Genomic DNA, 17,389 nt, shown 5'->3' on the forward strand with positions numbered 1-17,389 from the left:
GGAAATTATGTAACAGCCATTCAAAAAGTTATAGAATAATTAAGAAATGCAAAATAGTGGTACCTCTGGTCTGAGAAGAGAAGGTCTCAGCAACTGCTGTTGCTACAAAAGAAAATTAGAAAGGGGTTAATTAGGCAGCAACAATTAAAGTGCAGGTCATTTGTGTTTGAGTTAAGATTGGAAAGAAAACCTAAAAACACAGGTCCTTCAGAGCCTGTTGTACGGCAGCCACCTGGATACTTCCATACTCAGTGGGAAGTAGAACACTGCTAAACACCTGATGTAGTAAAATCCCTTTACAGTCCACTATTTATTTTGCCTAATATAAAATGAAATTCCCAGTTTATGTGGTCACTCTCTAAATTATTTAACTCAAGAACTTCTGTCAGAGCCCAAGAGAACTGTTGCGTTGTGTATGTTGGAGACAGCAGAGAGACGATGGCAGACATAAAATTATCCGCAACAGGTAGAAAGCAAATCTGTGGGAATCTGCAGTAAAGTCTGTGATCCAACTGTTAAAAACCTGAAGTGATTCGATTTCTTCTACTGCAGTACCATCACTTTAATTCTCTATCTATATTTATGTACTTCTGTGGCTTTTAACCGAGTACTTCCCAACATAAATACACTTTAATTCACAATACCAATAAGACACTGAAGGATTATCTCACTTGTTTTCTCCACAGCTTATGTGTGATTTCTTTCTGTATGTGGCATGCAGTCAGAAAAGCATGCTGACGTGAGGGAAGAGACCCCAGGAGGCTGCACGGAGAGGAACGACGGGACCATATGGCTCCTCGCAGGTGTGTCACAGCTAAACATGGGTCATTTTTGGTACTCATGTTGTTAATTACTCCGCAGCTCCAGTTTTCTGCAAATGACAGACTGGTGCACTTCACTTGGTGTTTTGTAAATTAGGATCAGGTTTAATCAAGAAAATCAGAACCATTTGTCCCCACACTCCTCCCAAAACTTGGTGGCACTGTTTCAGCCAAGTTTCTTGGCCAAAACCAAACCCTGAGAGATGAGGAAGCTCTGTATCTGAATTAAGACACAAGTCAGCTCTGCAAAGTGAGAAAAAAATCACAGTATAACAACAGAAAGCTTGCAATTTGTAAAACACTACAGAATAAGGAGCAGTAAGCTCCAGATGCACACCTTAAGATTAGCAAAACTGATCCCGCTCTCGGCAGTAAATATCAGCCTTTATGATAGAAAAGTATTTTGGAGGACTTTCGATTGCTGGATGAGTTCGTTCATATTTCTGAAGGAAACGCTCCATGTTATCCATTGCTGGAGAAAAAAGATGCTGCAAGAACAGCAGACTACACCAAGTTGCAGAGGTCTGTGTAGCCCAGTACCAGGCCCATGATGGAGGGCAGTGGCAGACAATGAGGTGTGCCATCAGAAAACACGAAAGTGTGCAGGGGAACTGGTTTTGGGAGACTGTTGAGCAGCAGTCTCCTAGGCTGGAGGTTACGTCTGTGCCGTGACAGTTGCTAGCGCCCAGTAAATCTATGCCTCGTCAGCTTTTTGAACCACTTTACATTTCTGGCCTCCAAAACACCCAGTAGCAATGAGTTTCACAACATAGGCTGTATGGGTAAAGTATGCTGATGTAATTCATATTTTAAACATAACTGGGGAACAGCCTTACCTCTTGCTGTGCATATCCTCGCCTAGAAGTCAGAAAAAGAAAAAAAAAAATTAGTATACTTCTCTGAGACTATATAAAGATGCATATTGCCATTCTTTCTGGAGAGAGGTGAAAAGATAATGTGATTAGAAATATTACTAGCAAGAAAAGAAATGCATATCTACAAACCAAAATGTTTTTCTTTAGATTTGCTCTGCACACGCGAATTATTGCATGAGAAAGGCTAGTGAATCTTTGGTATCTTTTCTTGCTTTAAGATTGCAAATGAATGAGAAGAAATCCCCAATCCCCAACAGCCAGAGAGCCAGTGCACCCAGTGGAAGACAGCGAAGGGAAGGGCTGAATGCTCTGTTTGGTTTTCCTTGCGCTCCCGTAAGAGGGGGCCGGCCCGGACACCTTCTCTGTTTGTCTCAGAGACCGTCTACAAATCTGACTGCACGCATCTGCTTACGCAGTGAAACAGTTTCTCTTCTACTTCTGGACTTTCTGTATCCACTCGGGACTTGCTAGAAGTTGGCCTGGAGGTTCTATTACTAATTTCTTCTTGTAACAACATTATTATTAAAATTACACATTTCCTAACATTTCCTCTGCAGGGTGGGGAGGAGTTGAATTATTTTTGCTACCTATGATTATTTTGCCACAGGCTTTGTACTTTTGATCTGATTGGAAATTTTTTGTTGTTCTTTTAATTCATTTTCTTGGAGCCATTCATATGCATGACAAATGCACTTATGTGTATCAAGTTCCCTATTTTCACACTTTGTGCCAGAAAATTAAAATGGTTTAGACAAAACTAGGGAACAGCAGTTTAGGTCTTAGCATTATTATTAAGGATAAGCCTGCATTTTTTTAATTTCTTTTTTTAAGGAGGAAAGGGTAAATGCTCAAAATTATGTTGAGCTTAACCTAGTACACAGACAGCAGTCTAGGGAAATTCTTTAATTACATTTGAGTAAATAATAAAGAACAGAGTAGAAGTCCTTTTAAGTCTTTAATATCACCATCTGTAAAGTTTTCTATGAATGTTCAACACATGGAGTTGATTATCAGCATTAAATTAATGCTCTTGCCCATATAATACAAAACTAATGAACAACTGAAATGAAGCTTTGTCATCAAAAGATGCTCTGTGACTTTTCAAAGCCCACTTAAGGAACACTGTATTTAGTCTCCCTATTGTCTACAACAATCTTCACATAAAGCCGGTCTTTTGTTGCACAGAGGATAAGTAAGCCTATTAATCTTAATTGCTCTCGAGTAATCACTATATTGCAGATTAAAAGCATAATATAAGTAATTCTCATTCAATTTGGAATTCAACTTTCTTAAAAATAGCACCATGCTGTGCTTTGAGAGATGCTTACACTTCCCTCATAGTTTTGTGTGGCCATGATTCGAAGGAAAAAAAAGCCCCCAAAAGATGAAAAATACCCATTCACTCAATACAGCACAAGGATCTATTCTGACAAAAAGGCAAAGGTCAAAAAAATACCATTTGTTTCCCAGAAGGAATTAAAGCTCTCCACTGAGGGAGGAATTGCTTCTGGATAAACGTTATCAGCCAGACTTCACTGCAGTCAGTCAGAGAGAAATCTTCAATGCAAAATGGGAAGCAAGGACATAGTGCCTGTGATGATGTAGGATAACGTGACAGCTAGTATAACACTGCTGGTACTCAATGTGAAAGATAAAACAAGAATGAATTTACATGTACAACATGTGCCAACCTTCCACAGGTCTCTATTGCTAACATAGGTTAAAGGAACTGTGATTGGCCTAAAGCAACAATTTTCCCAATTACTGGCATCCCAGCAGGCATTTGCTATTTTGTAATTTATATCTGTTTTCATATTAAAAACAAAAGCACCACAAACCCCAAATACTACAGATACTCTTCAGAAGAGGCAACTGCCTATCAATTTGCCCTGACTCTTACAATGGAGGTTTCCTGCAGTTCATAGCTGGAACTGAGGAGAAAGAATCTGGAAGGGAGACGAGTAATGATACACTACAGCTCAATTTCAGCTTTGCAAACGGGTTTGCAAAGAAGTGCTCTCTGCTGAGAGCAGCAGCCTCTGCTCCTGCTCAGAACTCAGCCCAGTCCAGCTGATGATGAGAGGATGAGAGATATATGCAGGGTGACACCTGACCCTACTGAACCAAATCGGACAACTGAAGAGGGGTCAGTAAGCTTATACAGGCTCAACTTCTTACGAACTACTATATTGGTTACAATATGTCGCAGTGTTGCAGAACTGCAGCAGCATCCAGACATCTCAAGGGGCCAGAACTTCCTTGGGTTAGGTTAAAAGTACATCCTATTGGTAGGGTGTCTTTCCTACTAATGGAACGATTTTTTTTTTTATACAAAGGCTATTCAAAAAACCAGCAGGAGAACAAAGGTTGCATTAGTTCCAGAGAAAATGAAACTACGTTTTGTAAACTTGTCAACTTAATAAAGGTTTCCAGAATGGGAAAGTAGATGTTCCTCATTAGTGAAGAGGTCATTACCATGACCCCCCCAGACCCTTCCGAGACTGATGAAACTAAATATTTAAAAAGGAACGCCTGTGATGCCCATTCTTTCTGCTTAAGGAATGCCACGAATAATGGTAGCTGAACAAAACCTTTGGAGTTTATGCTGTGAATTACTAAAGACCTGCAGCTTTGCTGTGTCACACTAGGCATTGCAAAATTAGGTCATATTTGTCTAATATTTCACTAGTGATGTAACGAACGTCACAGAAGCATCTCTTACGGGTCTACAAGCTCTATAGTGGGATTTGGGTACTTAAACTCAAATGTCTGTCTTAGGCTTGGCCCACTCTGAACATGCTGAGCGCGGTAATTTTTCATGCTCATCTCTGCACACTTTCTACTGTCCCACTGCCTCCATACCTGGACCATCGCAGACACACAGAAGCAAGTACAGATGTAAGCCATCTTCCGATTCTGGCTCTCAAATCTTCAAAGTTTCTCTACCTAATAGCTGCTGAACTTCGACAATTTGCTGCTGGTGCTGCAGTAGTGGCACTCTTGCAGAATTTAGCATCATTGGCAGGTATTCTACATACGTGCATCTTGTACATTAGATAGATTCTGTTACAGCAAAAATGTGATGATCGATAATCATTCCCCTCACACATCTAGCTACTCTACATGTCTTGGAACTACAGTCTAGCCCAACAAGAGTTTTAAGCAAAGAAAAATTCTAATGTATCAGTGAAACTTATGCGATGAATTTCATGGAGTTTGGCTCTGGGACAAAGAACAAGAAGCTACTTTCAAGCAGTTTCTGACTGAAGCAGCCATACATGTCCTAACTGCAGATTTTTAAAAAAAAAAAAAGAGGAAAAAGCCAAGCACCATGGAAATGTTGCATATCTCTAGACAGTGTGATAAATAATGAATTACCTTTTTGCTCAGAATTGTCATATTAGACACAGATATTTTGAATTTTGGCAAAGGACTTGCAAGGAAACTTGCAAGCTGAACAAACTAACGTCTGTTTAAATGCTAAAACTGCTTTTACTTACCATTTTTTTCAAAGGACAGGCTAATTTGCTATAATAGACATATTTCATGTAAAGGTCTGATTCAGTTGACTGCAAGCAAGCCAGTAAGTAAATCCGTATTATGTGGATTTTTACAAATACTTGAAAAATCTTCACTTGGTGACACCTAGTCAGAGTGACTTTATTACAGTTTAAGATAAGCGAGATGTTTCAGCTGTAAAGCTCATGGCAAACTAGCATGAAAGTTAGAGAGATGCCAACGACATGCACATGCAAAAATGAAAAACAAACAAATGCTTTGTACATTAAAGACATTTACAAAATAAAAACTTTTAACATGCAGTTGCAATATAAAAAAAATGCAATGGAAGGCAGAATGTAGGTAACAGGAGGGAAGACAGCCAGGTTTACTGACAAATGAAGACAAAACCCTTCTTCTGACTTGAGGTGCAAACGTGAGCTGAAAGAAAGCACGCCAGCGTAGCAGAGCGCTGCGTCATCTCCCACCGAATACGAAGATGCATTATGGCAATAACTCTGGCTCACTATTGCTCAGCCCGCTTGCTACCAGTACTTGCTTTCTTTGACATCCATTATTTGACAGTAAGATTCCTCCCAGGTGGTACATTTTATGGGCAAAGCAAGAGATTCCAATTACAGCTGCAGAAAAATCACTCTGCTTACTGGTATTACCTACAGTGAAGGCTGCTTAACAGAAAGCAGTATCGAGCCCTCTGCCGTCTGTGACCGATCCTTGGGTAAAAACGGACAGTTTTTCCCAGGATTTTTTGGTAAACAGGCTAAGAACCAGCATCATAGAACAGTAAGATGTAGCTCTGAGAAAACAAGTTGTAGAATTATTATACATTACAAATTTCCAAGTGAACAGGAAAGACAATGTCTCTAAATTTGGGATTAGGACTGAATACGTAGTGATACACAGCAGAGAAAAGGAAAAAGTCTCAATTTCTGGAGAGTCTGAGGCAGATACCGTGTGCTGCATTAGAGTCATCTCTCTCAAAATGTGACATGCAGAAAACATCCAACCGTAAACATTACAGCGCTGTCGACTGAGAGGGGAAGCGTTTCTCAAGCTCCTCCACAACACAGCTCAAGTTGCCATTCTGCTGGTTGTGCTCAGCCACAGCTTCTGGAGTTGGCAGCTCTGGTGTAGCGACTGGTTTGAACTTAGAAACGTGCTTGGGCAGAACATGGTTTTTGTCTATTTGGCTGTACATGTTGGCCACAGACTTTTCGATCGCCGCTAAATTCTGAATGTTTTTAAGAATACCTTTCAGCTCCCTGTGGGGAGGAGGCTCTGGCACTGTGGCCGGTGGTGGTACAGCTGGCTGTTTGGCAGGGGATTTTGAATGCTTGGCAGGGGAGGGGTGCTGGGTGCTAAGAGGAGATGAAGAAGAAGGAAGAGAAACTGTGGGTGGAGGCGGAGGATGCGGTGGCAACAGAGGAGGGGATGGAGGTGGTGGTGGCAGTGGAGGTGGCAGCAGTGGAGGTGGGGGTGGGGGAATTTTAGGCGGATCTGGAATGCTTTCTGTAACGTCTTTGGTCCGAGGAGCTAGAAAACTTTGGCAAACTGATTTCTTTATCCTAAAAGACGGAGGAGTTGGTTTGCGAGTTGGTGGAGGAGAAAGTTCTTCAGGATAGTCGTGGTGAGTGATGATTACAGAGGGGACCACGGAGGCCTCAGGTTCAACTCCTTCAGCACAAGGTGTTGGAGAGGGCAGAGGAGAACAGCGAAGGCATGGAGAAGCAACCACACTTTTGGGACACTGCTCTAGCACGTTCTCTCCTTCTTGGAAACGGATGCTGTGTGTTGGCGATCGGATGGATTTCACATCAGGAGATTTCACTTGCTTCATTTCCTGCAAAGCCTGCTGCTCAAACTGTCTTGCCTTCTCTTTTACAGTTAACTTGGGGCCACTTATTTTTTGAAATAGCGGACTGCTAAGATCAACACTGCTACGCTGATTTTCAGTTCCTTCATTCTCTGCTTTGAGTCTCTCCTGTTGCCACTGAATGGGGTCCATGATAACTGGCCTACTCAGAGAACCAGGTGCGTGTCTCCTAGGAACGTGAGTTGGTACTGTCCACGCACGGTGACTGCCTCCCAAAGAGGCATCTCTCAAGAGTAGTCTTGAAGGAGAAAGAATATCAAGAGTATCATTTCTTTTCCGTAGAAACCCAGCAGCAGCGGGACTTTGAGTGACACCTTCCACGTATAAGGGGTTTTGAGTAGTTAATGGGTTCTCATCAGATAATAAAGTAATGTTACTTGAAGATTTGGGGAGATTATTGTTCAATGATCCATTGATATTAGATTGCTTGTGAGCCTCAATAGCACGGGAAGCAAAGCTGCTTATAACTCTCTGACGGTCTCCTTCTTCTAAGACTGACTTTTTTCCCCTGCTTTGTTGGAAATGGTAGAGAAGAAAAAGACTTGAAAGAAAAGAAGATAATCACATGTGAGGAAACATGCATGGACATAGATACTTATGAGAGAGCAAAAAAGAACGTATGATATGAATCAGAGCCATTAAACTACTTCTAGCAAACTACTACTATCCAACAGAAAGATCACATTTACTACTGGGCAAGACATTTACTTTGACATCTTCTTTAAGGGAGAAGGGCTTGAGAAGGAAGAAAAATTAAAAGAGTTTTCAGCTACTCAGCAAGTTCAAAAAGAAGTTAACCTCTTCTTAAAAAAAACCTTTAGATTTGAAAAGTATCAGTCAGTCAATACTGTACCCTGTCTTCCCAGTGACACAAAACATCAATGCTATGTAGTTATTCGATACAATTCCTCTGTGAGATAATATGGACTCATGGTATATATACTGTTTGTATGTATAGTTGTGTCTCCATAATTCAAATCACAGTGGCACTGTGCCGTACTGCACACAGCCACCACAGAATATTCACAAGGATTTTTAAGTTAAACCTATTCTGTAATAATTGCGCATCAAAACTCTGCTATTCTATAAAACGCACGTATGATTAGGCAGTCTTTAAACGCCCCTGCAGGGCCTTTTAAGGACTGGCCATAGGTCGGTCACACACAAAATTAGAATTGTGGTTGGAGCTGACAGTGAGCCTGAAACTGTGGCCCCAGGAGGAGGCAGTGGTGCACGCGGGCACACCTGAAGCGTAGACCTGTAGGGTCTTTGCGAGGTGGCCAACGGGAGCCGAAGCCAGTCAGCTGAGATGCATGTGAGACCCAGGCCATTCTCCCGATGCCAATTCTCACCACGCTGGGCATTTTTTCTTGCATTTACGCTACACATATTGACACAGAAGTATCAATATGTGGATGAATTTCATCTCTGCTCCGCCTTAAACCAAATGAAAAACCCATGCAGTTGGATTACATTGAATTTCCGCACCAAAAGTAGGAGGTGCCACCATTTTCTGGAATTCATCTAGCACCTCTGAGCACCTCATTAACCTACCTTCCTCAAATATTTTTAATACCACAAACTTCTGAGCGCATTTTAAGATAAGCGTATTTTAAAATTGATACCCCCAAACTGCCTGCTAGAAAAGTGTGCTCTTAGAGCCTGATTTTAAATAATGCTCACCTGAGGCTGAAAATAGATGTATTTCTCACCAACCTGTGACAAATTTAAGACACTGGCCAATGTCAGAGCTAAAAACAAACCCCTTATCCTTTCGAAGAGCAGATTACCCTCGTCAGCAATGAGACTGAATCAAGATGCCTTTCCATGGCTACCGTATAGAAATTTGTTGTAATTAAACAAACGTGCTATCTATCATGGGGCTGAAAAAAAAAACCCAAACCAAACAACAACCCAAAACAAAAAAAGTCTTAAAAAGGACACCTACTCTAAAAACCTCTCTGAAACATTAAATGTATCTGTAAGGCTATGATGAGAACATGATGGCATAAGGGAACATTATGGTAGAAACGGGGTATAAAGATTGAATTCCACTTTTGTACAATTTACTTATAACTTCAATACCTCTGCCTAATGCTGGTACTCCACATTCTGAATGCCGTCCTTAACACCTTCCCATTTTCTGCAGTTAAGCAACTGCAGCTAAAGTATAGGATGAATAACAATGACTTCTACACACACACACAAATCAAAATACCATATAAAACTATTTTTAGCAGCTTAAAGCTGTCCAATGTTTTCACCAAACCTTCCGAGTTAAAAATTCTAAGTCTTAACTCTACAAAAATTTGAGTCATATTCTTTAGAATTTAGATCAAAAAGGGTTAGGCAGGCTTTATTAACAAAGGAATAGGGGAAAAATTACATTTTCCCTGATTATGTGCATGTTGGAAGACGAAGTTTTAGACCTCCTGGTCAGATTGTTCCATTTTTTTTGGTGTTGCTTTTTCATATCTTAGAAAATATTACCAAATCTAAATGAATGGAAATTTAACCTCTGGTGGTTAAATATTCCCTAGCAAAACTGGAAGAGAAATTTAAATAACTAGATACTGGATAGGAGTTAATTAAGAGATATTAAATCTCCTCTAAGTTATTTAATATGTAAAAGTCCCCCGAAGGCCTGCATTTACTAATGAAACACATTTGCTTCTTAACTTTTGTTTCATGTTTTCACTGGGAGATGAGCCGCACAGAGAAACTACGGCTTCCTAATGGCCACAGGGACCCGAGAAGACCGACGACAGTACAGGGATCACGCTCCCATTTGCAGAGTCACGAAGGGTCGTACCAGTGAATACACCCTCCCCAAGCACTGTGGTTCTCCAAAAAACAGTATGTGTAAGGCTCGCCTTTGGGCAGAATGTAACTGTATGAAAAAATAATTGACTTTGCACTAATAATAAAGTAATTCTTCATTCTAAAGCAGCGTACTTTGAGGTTGGTCAAGCACCCCCAATCTGTTTAGAGGCGAGAGAAATAAATGATTCTGAACTTGAAAGAAACCCTCCAGTAGAAGGCCCATGCAAGATGACATAACCTTTCTGCTACTGGAACAGATTATTTCAAAAGCTTCTCAGTTCCTTCCTTGCTGCACATGACACCTCTCAAGGGTGAGGTTATCCTGCGACCTTTTTCTGTTTAGGTATCTTAACCAATGAGAAACATCAGCTCACCAGTTTGAAGTACATTTCTGTAAAGCAAAAGAAGTGTACGTGCCTTGGAAGGCATTGTAAATAGCAGACAAGAAAGATTTTGCTTGCATCCAATGGTGAGATTACCATCAAGTGCATGAACCGAAAGCAAACCTCTGTGCATGCACTCAGTCTTGGTTTTGTTGGGTTTTTTTAAGACTACTTTAGAAATAATACCATTCAAGTTCAGCAATCATACTTCATCTCTACTTCCAAGAAAAGGATAAAGAAGCACAGAAGTATTGAAACTTCATAGTAAATGTCTTTCCTGTACTTGATCAATGGACAAATAAAATATGAGTTTCAGATTGCAAGGTTTAATGGGGATTACTGAAAGGAGAATTAACTAGCGTTTCTACTAGCTACAAATATTAAGACAATGAAGTGAGATTACTTACTGATGCCTATGTATCCAAAGACAGAGAAAAATGAAAATTATGAGACAAGGCAGATTTAAAACTAAAGAGCTTAGTTCCATTTCATTTGCTATAAACATCAAATTAACAAAACAAGACACAAGGCAGCACCGCAAATGAAAGATGACTGTCTTAGGACAACTACAGACAGGAAATATTGTACTAAAATTCTAACTAAAATGACAAATGTTAACAAAGGGTATTTCCCAAATAATAATTTCCTAAGGTATACCAGTGCCTTGAAATCAAATATTTGATAGAAAAAAAAAGATTACTTGACATTATTTTTATTGAAGCATGTTATTTTCTTTAAAATCCTAAGGACTTTATTTTATCTTCTAAAGACTTTTACTACTTTATGTTTAATAGTTCCTGAGCATGATAGGTATGAGTATATCTTAGCTGCATGCAAACACATCCATGAGGAAAATATTCCAGATATGGCATCTCTTTTGGTGCAATGAAAACTGTTTTTAGTCAAAATGAACACAAATCTAAGCCTCAAAGTCAATACTGCAAATCTGTAAATTTGCACCTGTATGTTGCAGTACTAAAACATAAAAAGAATATCTTTGCAGGTAAAAACTCAGCACGACGAGGCTTGTTCTGGGCTTAGCATAAGGTATTCATCGGTACCAAACACAGATTCATTCATTGGGATATCCACTTCCCACAGGTAAATCAGCTTTGTAACCCTGCCACTAAAATTAGTAGAAGTGAATCATTAATTTCAGTAGAAATTTAGCTAAATGCAAAAGAAATGGGAATGTCATCCAGCAGGGCACCTCACTGTACGTGTACGTGTACAGAAGTGATCTCGTGGGGTTCACAAGCAGGAGTACTCACATTCAAAAACACGATTATATGCTACTGTCGAACTTACGTTTTTCCTCCCTTCCTGCCCAAGCAGTAACACTTCACAAAGGCAAAAGGCCTGGGAGGAAATTCAGCAGTTCGGAGAAGCTACTCTTGCTTCCAGTATGGCTCCTCTATTTACACAGAAAAGCTCAAGCTCTGGAATTATTTCAAAGGCAGAGACTTCACTCATGGCCAAGAGTTAAAGCGGCAGTGACACGCTCTGTCATGCCTCCTTAACATTTTATAAACTCAATCACAGCATCTGGAAAATTTCACCTTTCTGAGCAAAACAAATAGCGATTGAAAATAGAGCAGAAGTTGGGCAACCCTCAACAACGCCAGCAGCTCGCTCTCTACCTGCCTCCAGACATATTATTAATGCTATGCTCCCCTATACTTGCTTTGAAAATATAAACACAGATGAGTGCGGCAAGCTTATCTCCGCCCCCCCAGCATGACACAAATTATAATTGGCTGTTCTCCACTGTAATATTTTCATACTGAGAATTAAATTGTCGTTGGAGTCCATAAACTTCAGATTTACAGAAGCATGAAAAGGTAGGCACCTTTGCAATATTATTATTTTATGAGCATGTAATAGGTAAAAAATACATTCATTGAACTGCCAGTGGTTTCTCTATTTTGATAGTTCCTTTATTTTTAATTTCAATGTTCAAACAGTTCCAAATTCAGAACAAAACCCCCCACTTAACCCAATGGAATATTTCTTACTACAGCAAATGGGGACTTTTGGGGCAGCAATTTCATTGGATGCGTTTAGTCAGCAGCCTTGAAAAACATGGCATGCTGGCCTGGATTTGCAAAGGCACTAAAGGAGCCCAGTCCTGGCTCACCCTGGTAGCAATGGCCTGCTATAGGCTCTTGCTCTAGAAAAGAACATCTGGTTATACCTGCTTTTTGCCACCTTAAAAACCTGTTAAACATCCCCCCCATGCGCTACAAGAAATCCCCATTAGCAGGTTAAATTGTTTTTTCTCTCCTTACAGAGTTGCCCTATTTATTTTCTGGATGTCTGAGAACCCCAGCCCGCTGCGGGAAGACCCCTTCACGAAGAAAAGCCTTTTTGACAATAGACTGCATGAAGCGATCTCCCTGGAAAGTGAATCATGGCTTCAGTCACTAACACGTTTATCGATGTATCACAAGGAATACTTACATGGTGCTGTCGCCAAGCTCTTCATAGAGGTTATTGGCAGCGGTGCTTGCTGGTTTGCCTGCTGGTAAAGCCATCTGGATTCTCGCAGTCTTTGCGCATTCAGCCTGTCGCCTTTGGTAAGCCACGTAGGGAAGGAGAAGTACTCATTAGAAACACTCTATACCCTAATATAACCCAAGATAGAAACTTTTCTATGTTTTTTCCTGCAGTTTTCAAAAACATCCCTGTGTTTTGTCTTCAAAGAAAAGTAATAATGCAATAATCTTTTCCTGGCTTTTTCAGCTCCCACCTCCCTTGGTGGAATCCCAGAGCTCCCCCTGGACAGAAACCTCCCGGCCAGCAGCATGTCACTGACGCAGCAGGTACTTCCCAGGAAATACCGTACGTGCTAGCTTTGACACTGCTCTCGTTAGGGGGTTTACCTGTCCTGGCTGCCCAAGACTAACAGTGGAGCTTTTTGATTAAGTGCTTCACTCAAGTGCCAAGAAACTGTAATTTTAAACACAAAAAAAGGCTCTGGCAAAGTTTAAGTTATCACTTACAACTCCTTTCTCATTAGTGTTGGCTGGGAAATTTCTGTCTCCATGAACAGTTTTCCCCAAAAAATTACTTTTTTAATGGGTGAATTCACAATGAACCAGATTTCTGTTTTCTGTCTAGAAAACAAAGTCTGTGGTCCCTCATGTGCGTAACTGGGGGAGCGCCACTGAGGTGATACTACTGCTCTACCTCGCTTTAGTTTTGAGGGTGGTGGATACCTGATCGTTCCTGGGGAAGTCCCTCTATGCACTCTAGCGTAACATGCTCCTGCTTGCTTGAGAAATACCACACCATATTTACTTTGTTCTCTGCAGGAAATGGGCAATTATGGTCCTGAACCGTAGTATCTTTAACGCGTGCTAGCATGCAATGAAACACGCCGAGTAGCCTTAGAAGTAACTTTTAACCTCGCCATACAAGGTGTTCAGGAGCCAGCTGGAGTATAGGAAGTAACTCTTATTGAGCGTCTACTACCCCTTCTTCTTAAAAAGAAAGACTGGTAGGCTGTCAGTATTCCTAGACAAGTTGTCACAAACAAAGCTGAAAATAAGTACTTACTCTTTGAATCTGTTTTGTTATGCAAAAAAAGGTAAAGAAATAAAAAGAAAGGTTAAATGAATTCCACTTGCAACAATTGTCCTAAACAGTGAACCGAACAGGAGTAATAAACTAGATGCTACTTAATTATTCCACACATAAAATTACAGAATTAATGACATGTTTAAAGAATCATAATTTCCAGAGCTGAACAGGGTTTAGCTGCTATTTGTGATACTCTTGAAACAATTTTGCTGTCAGCAATGAATTACAGCAGGGAAAACTGCTTTGGGCTTACAGAAAACAACTCCCTGCCACCCACAAACACACACAGAGAAAAGAGTAAAGCATGAAAACATGACTATACCTTATGATATTTCTTTAGCAGGTGGACTACCAGGGATGCACTTTTGTAGCTGTTTTCTCTTTTTAACATGTTTCAATAAGGCTATAGAAAACAGCTTCGATAGCGAAGGTGTGTGATTTTTGGTTGCTATTTAGAAGATACTGACCTTTTATGATTAATAAATAATACATTAGTTACAGTTACCTTATGGTGTTGTACTGGAGAGTGTATTTCAAATACACTGTTTAATAGAAAAGAATAATGATAGTTTCTGGCTTGTTTGCCAGTCATAAATGCAGACACTGAGCTTTGCACTTTAACAGTGATAATTTTACAAAATTAATTGAGTTTTCTTTTCAGTAACTATTATTTTTACAAAGTTTAGTAAGCTGATCACTGTTCTGGAAAGCATGGAAAAATGAAGCTACTGCACATAAAAGTCTTAACAGTGAGAAAACCTTAACATTTCCATTATATGTGCTGCGAGTATGACAGTTACATTTATCCCTCTATAACCTCTACACTCAGTGGCAGACTGGAGGACCTACTTTGCCAGAGTGTTATCAGAAGAAATACCAAAACTCCTTTTGAAAAGGAGAAAAAAGGCTGCAATGTAAAAATGAACCATAAGGCTCAGGATAGCTTTTGGTGTTGATACTAACACCAAAATTACTTTTATTTTCTTTGGCACTCTTCAGTGACACATTTTTCATAAAAATACAGTTCATTCACATTGGTCTGCTATAAATCCAACTCCAAGTCATACTTCTAGACAACGAAAGTGGGATTTTTTGATGAAATGAAGTTAGGCAGATTCCTGAAAGCTCTTAAAGGAGATTGATAATCTCTTTATAATCTAACAGATTTCAAGGAAAAATAGTGCTATCAGATTTCTTAAAGAAACAGGCAATTCAGATAACAACAACCTAATCGTAGGCTGAACTGGTTCAGTAGTGTTTCACTAGAAGCGAATTTTATACAGCATTTTGGGAGAAGTAAAGCAGCTTTGAGATGCACTGCCATCCCAATGGCACAGCAGTCTGTCAAGCTCTTTCAAACAAAAGCACTTCTTTCCTTTGACCCAAATTGCTTGCAGAAACTGGGATGTAAATATAATCCAAAGAACGTGCAGTAACCATCAAGAAACTGCTATATGTGATTCTGTGATCTTCGGCTGTTTTTCTGGTGTCGCTAAAGAAAGTGCTCTCAGGCAGGCTGCTGTTTTTTCGCGTAGGATACGCTTTTTAAATGATGACTAACATAGCGCTTTGCTAACTCCTAACTGCAGTGCAGAATAATACACAGTTGAAACCTCACCTGGCGTATTGTACCACATCTATTGCAGCATTCAGGTTGTAATTGCTTTACTGCAATACATGTATATCAGCTCTTCCATGCCCTCTCTTCCCACAGACTGATGCAACACTGCAGCAGTCGTCCACGGAGGCACTTTATTGCCCTCAACACAACGAAGGGAGCAGATGCCAATGCATTTTTTGTAGAGACAAAACAAAAAAAAAACCCCAAACCAACCAACCAAACAATCCAGCAGGGCTCTGGGAACAACTTCCTACATGGTCCTGCGGAGCAGAGGTGTCCCATGATGAGGGCGTATTACATTCCAGCTAGTTCACTGATTTTAAAATGGAGATAGAAAGATACGGAACTACAGACCGATATATACAGAAGTTGAATACAGCCATTTCCTGGGGAAGATGCACAGACTTATTTGTATTTTGATTTTCTAATGATTGGGAATTCTTTGAGTGCCTGGAGCATGCATGTGGAATTAGAATCTTTCATGAGAAGAACTTAAAGAATAAATGTACAGCCTTTAAGTCCAAATGCATTGATTTTAAATATGAGTGGACCTGAAAAGGCTTAGTTGAGAGGAACTTGTTAGTGATGTTGATCCTTTAATTAGTCTATTAGCCCAATTACTTAAACCTCTTGAGTCTATGAGAGGTGAGTGGAAATATCAAGAAGGCACTCTCTGGTGTATGCTGCTTTAGATAGCCCTAAAATGGCACAAAATCAATTCTTCATGAAACATTTGCAATTAAGAAGCATACACTTCAGGACTTCAACAAAGAAAGTCGAGTCCTCTTATTTTGCCCCAACTACACAATTTGCTTTTTGATTCATTTATTGAAACAGCACCTTTTTCCTCTTTTTTTTTTTTTTTGGCGTGGAATACAGCTCTGAATCTATGCTTGCGTTTCAAACATCTGGCTTGTGATCTTGTGTTTTGGCACGTATTCTGAAACAGTTACTGCAACCACAACTTTAGAAAGTATAGCAAGATGCACTTCCCGTGCATTTTCTCTTTTCACGCACAGCCCACATCAGGCATTGACCAGCTCTTCTGCTCAGGGGGAAACTAACAATATTTCCCTGTATAATAATTTCCCTGCAATGAAGGGTAATTTTCAAGAAATTGCTAAGAAATGTAGCATCCCTATTACAATGTTGCTACCACAAAAAGGAGGAGGAGCACTTACTGTCTGTAGCTGACCATAACTATTAAAATAGCTGGCATACAGCAAAGGATGATTATGACGGCCAGAGCAAGTAACGCGCCTTCCGTGTAGCCGACGGCTTGCGCCTGCTTCTTGACGTTTGCTACCACGTCTGGGGTGCGGATCTCCAGGATGCGTCCCCCCTGCCCCAGGTACGGCTGAAACTCTTTATTGATATCCAGCAGTTTGCCATCCAGGAACCTTCAATGTCACAGAAGAAAACAATTACAGCTAAGTTCATTAACTGTGTTTGAATTACTGCATAGCTGGGTTAATAACTGCGGTTTGATAAAGCATATACCTCTTCTTTAAGTGCTTAAAAGTGTTAGTAATTCCCTGCAATCCCCGTGTCTGTAATAATGCCAATGTACTTAATACCAGAACACAGTTTAAATGCTGAAAAGGAGAGGTGAGCTGAAAATTATCCTAAGTTCTAGGGCCAAAAAGTTCTCCATGCCACTGAGAGCAGCATGGCAAACAGCTTGCTTTGCGTTTTTTCCTTCAGTGGTCCGTTGCAGAGCATTAGCTAATCCTCCTGCACACAACCCTGAAGACCGCTCTGGCCTGAAGATCAACTTGATGCTACTCTAAGCAGGTAATTTTCAGGGGACTTTCCTCAGCTTCTTAGGGAGGTTCTTTGGCTGGAAGTACAGCCTACAGTTTGTTCCCTTTTGACTTCCCTTTCAATATTAC

The 17,389-nt window shown here is 40.3% G+C and overlaps 1 protein-coding gene across 4 annotated transcripts in view; it reads right to left on the reverse strand.

The window, feature by feature from the left end:
• Positions 1 to 17,389, reverse strand: part of PCDH15 (protocadherin related 15) — a gene marked incomplete at its 3' end in the record, with an annotated part of 380,126 nt that overhangs the window by 8,586 nt on the left and 354,151 nt on the right. For all 4 annotated transcript variants that reach the window (XM_082002568.1, XM_082002565.1, XM_082002567.1 and 1 more), the window contains 4 exons: positions 16,679 to 16,897; positions 12,755 to 12,865; positions 1,658 to 1,679; positions 64 to 102 (listed from right to left, as the gene is read on the reverse strand). In XM_082002568.1, coding sequence (XP_081858694.1) covers positions 64 to 102; positions 1,658 to 1,679; positions 12,755 to 12,865; positions 16,679 to 16,897 — 391 coding nt within the window. The remainder of the gene's footprint in view (positions 1 to 63; positions 103 to 1,657; positions 1,680 to 12,754; positions 12,866 to 16,678; positions 16,898 to 17,389) is intronic.

Source organism: Phaethon aethereus, assembly GCF_964289735.1.
Source record: "Phaethon aethereus genome assembly, chromosome: 7".
Lineage (NCBI taxonomy): Eukaryota > Metazoa > Chordata > Aves > Phaethontiformes > Phaethontidae > Phaethon > Phaethon aethereus.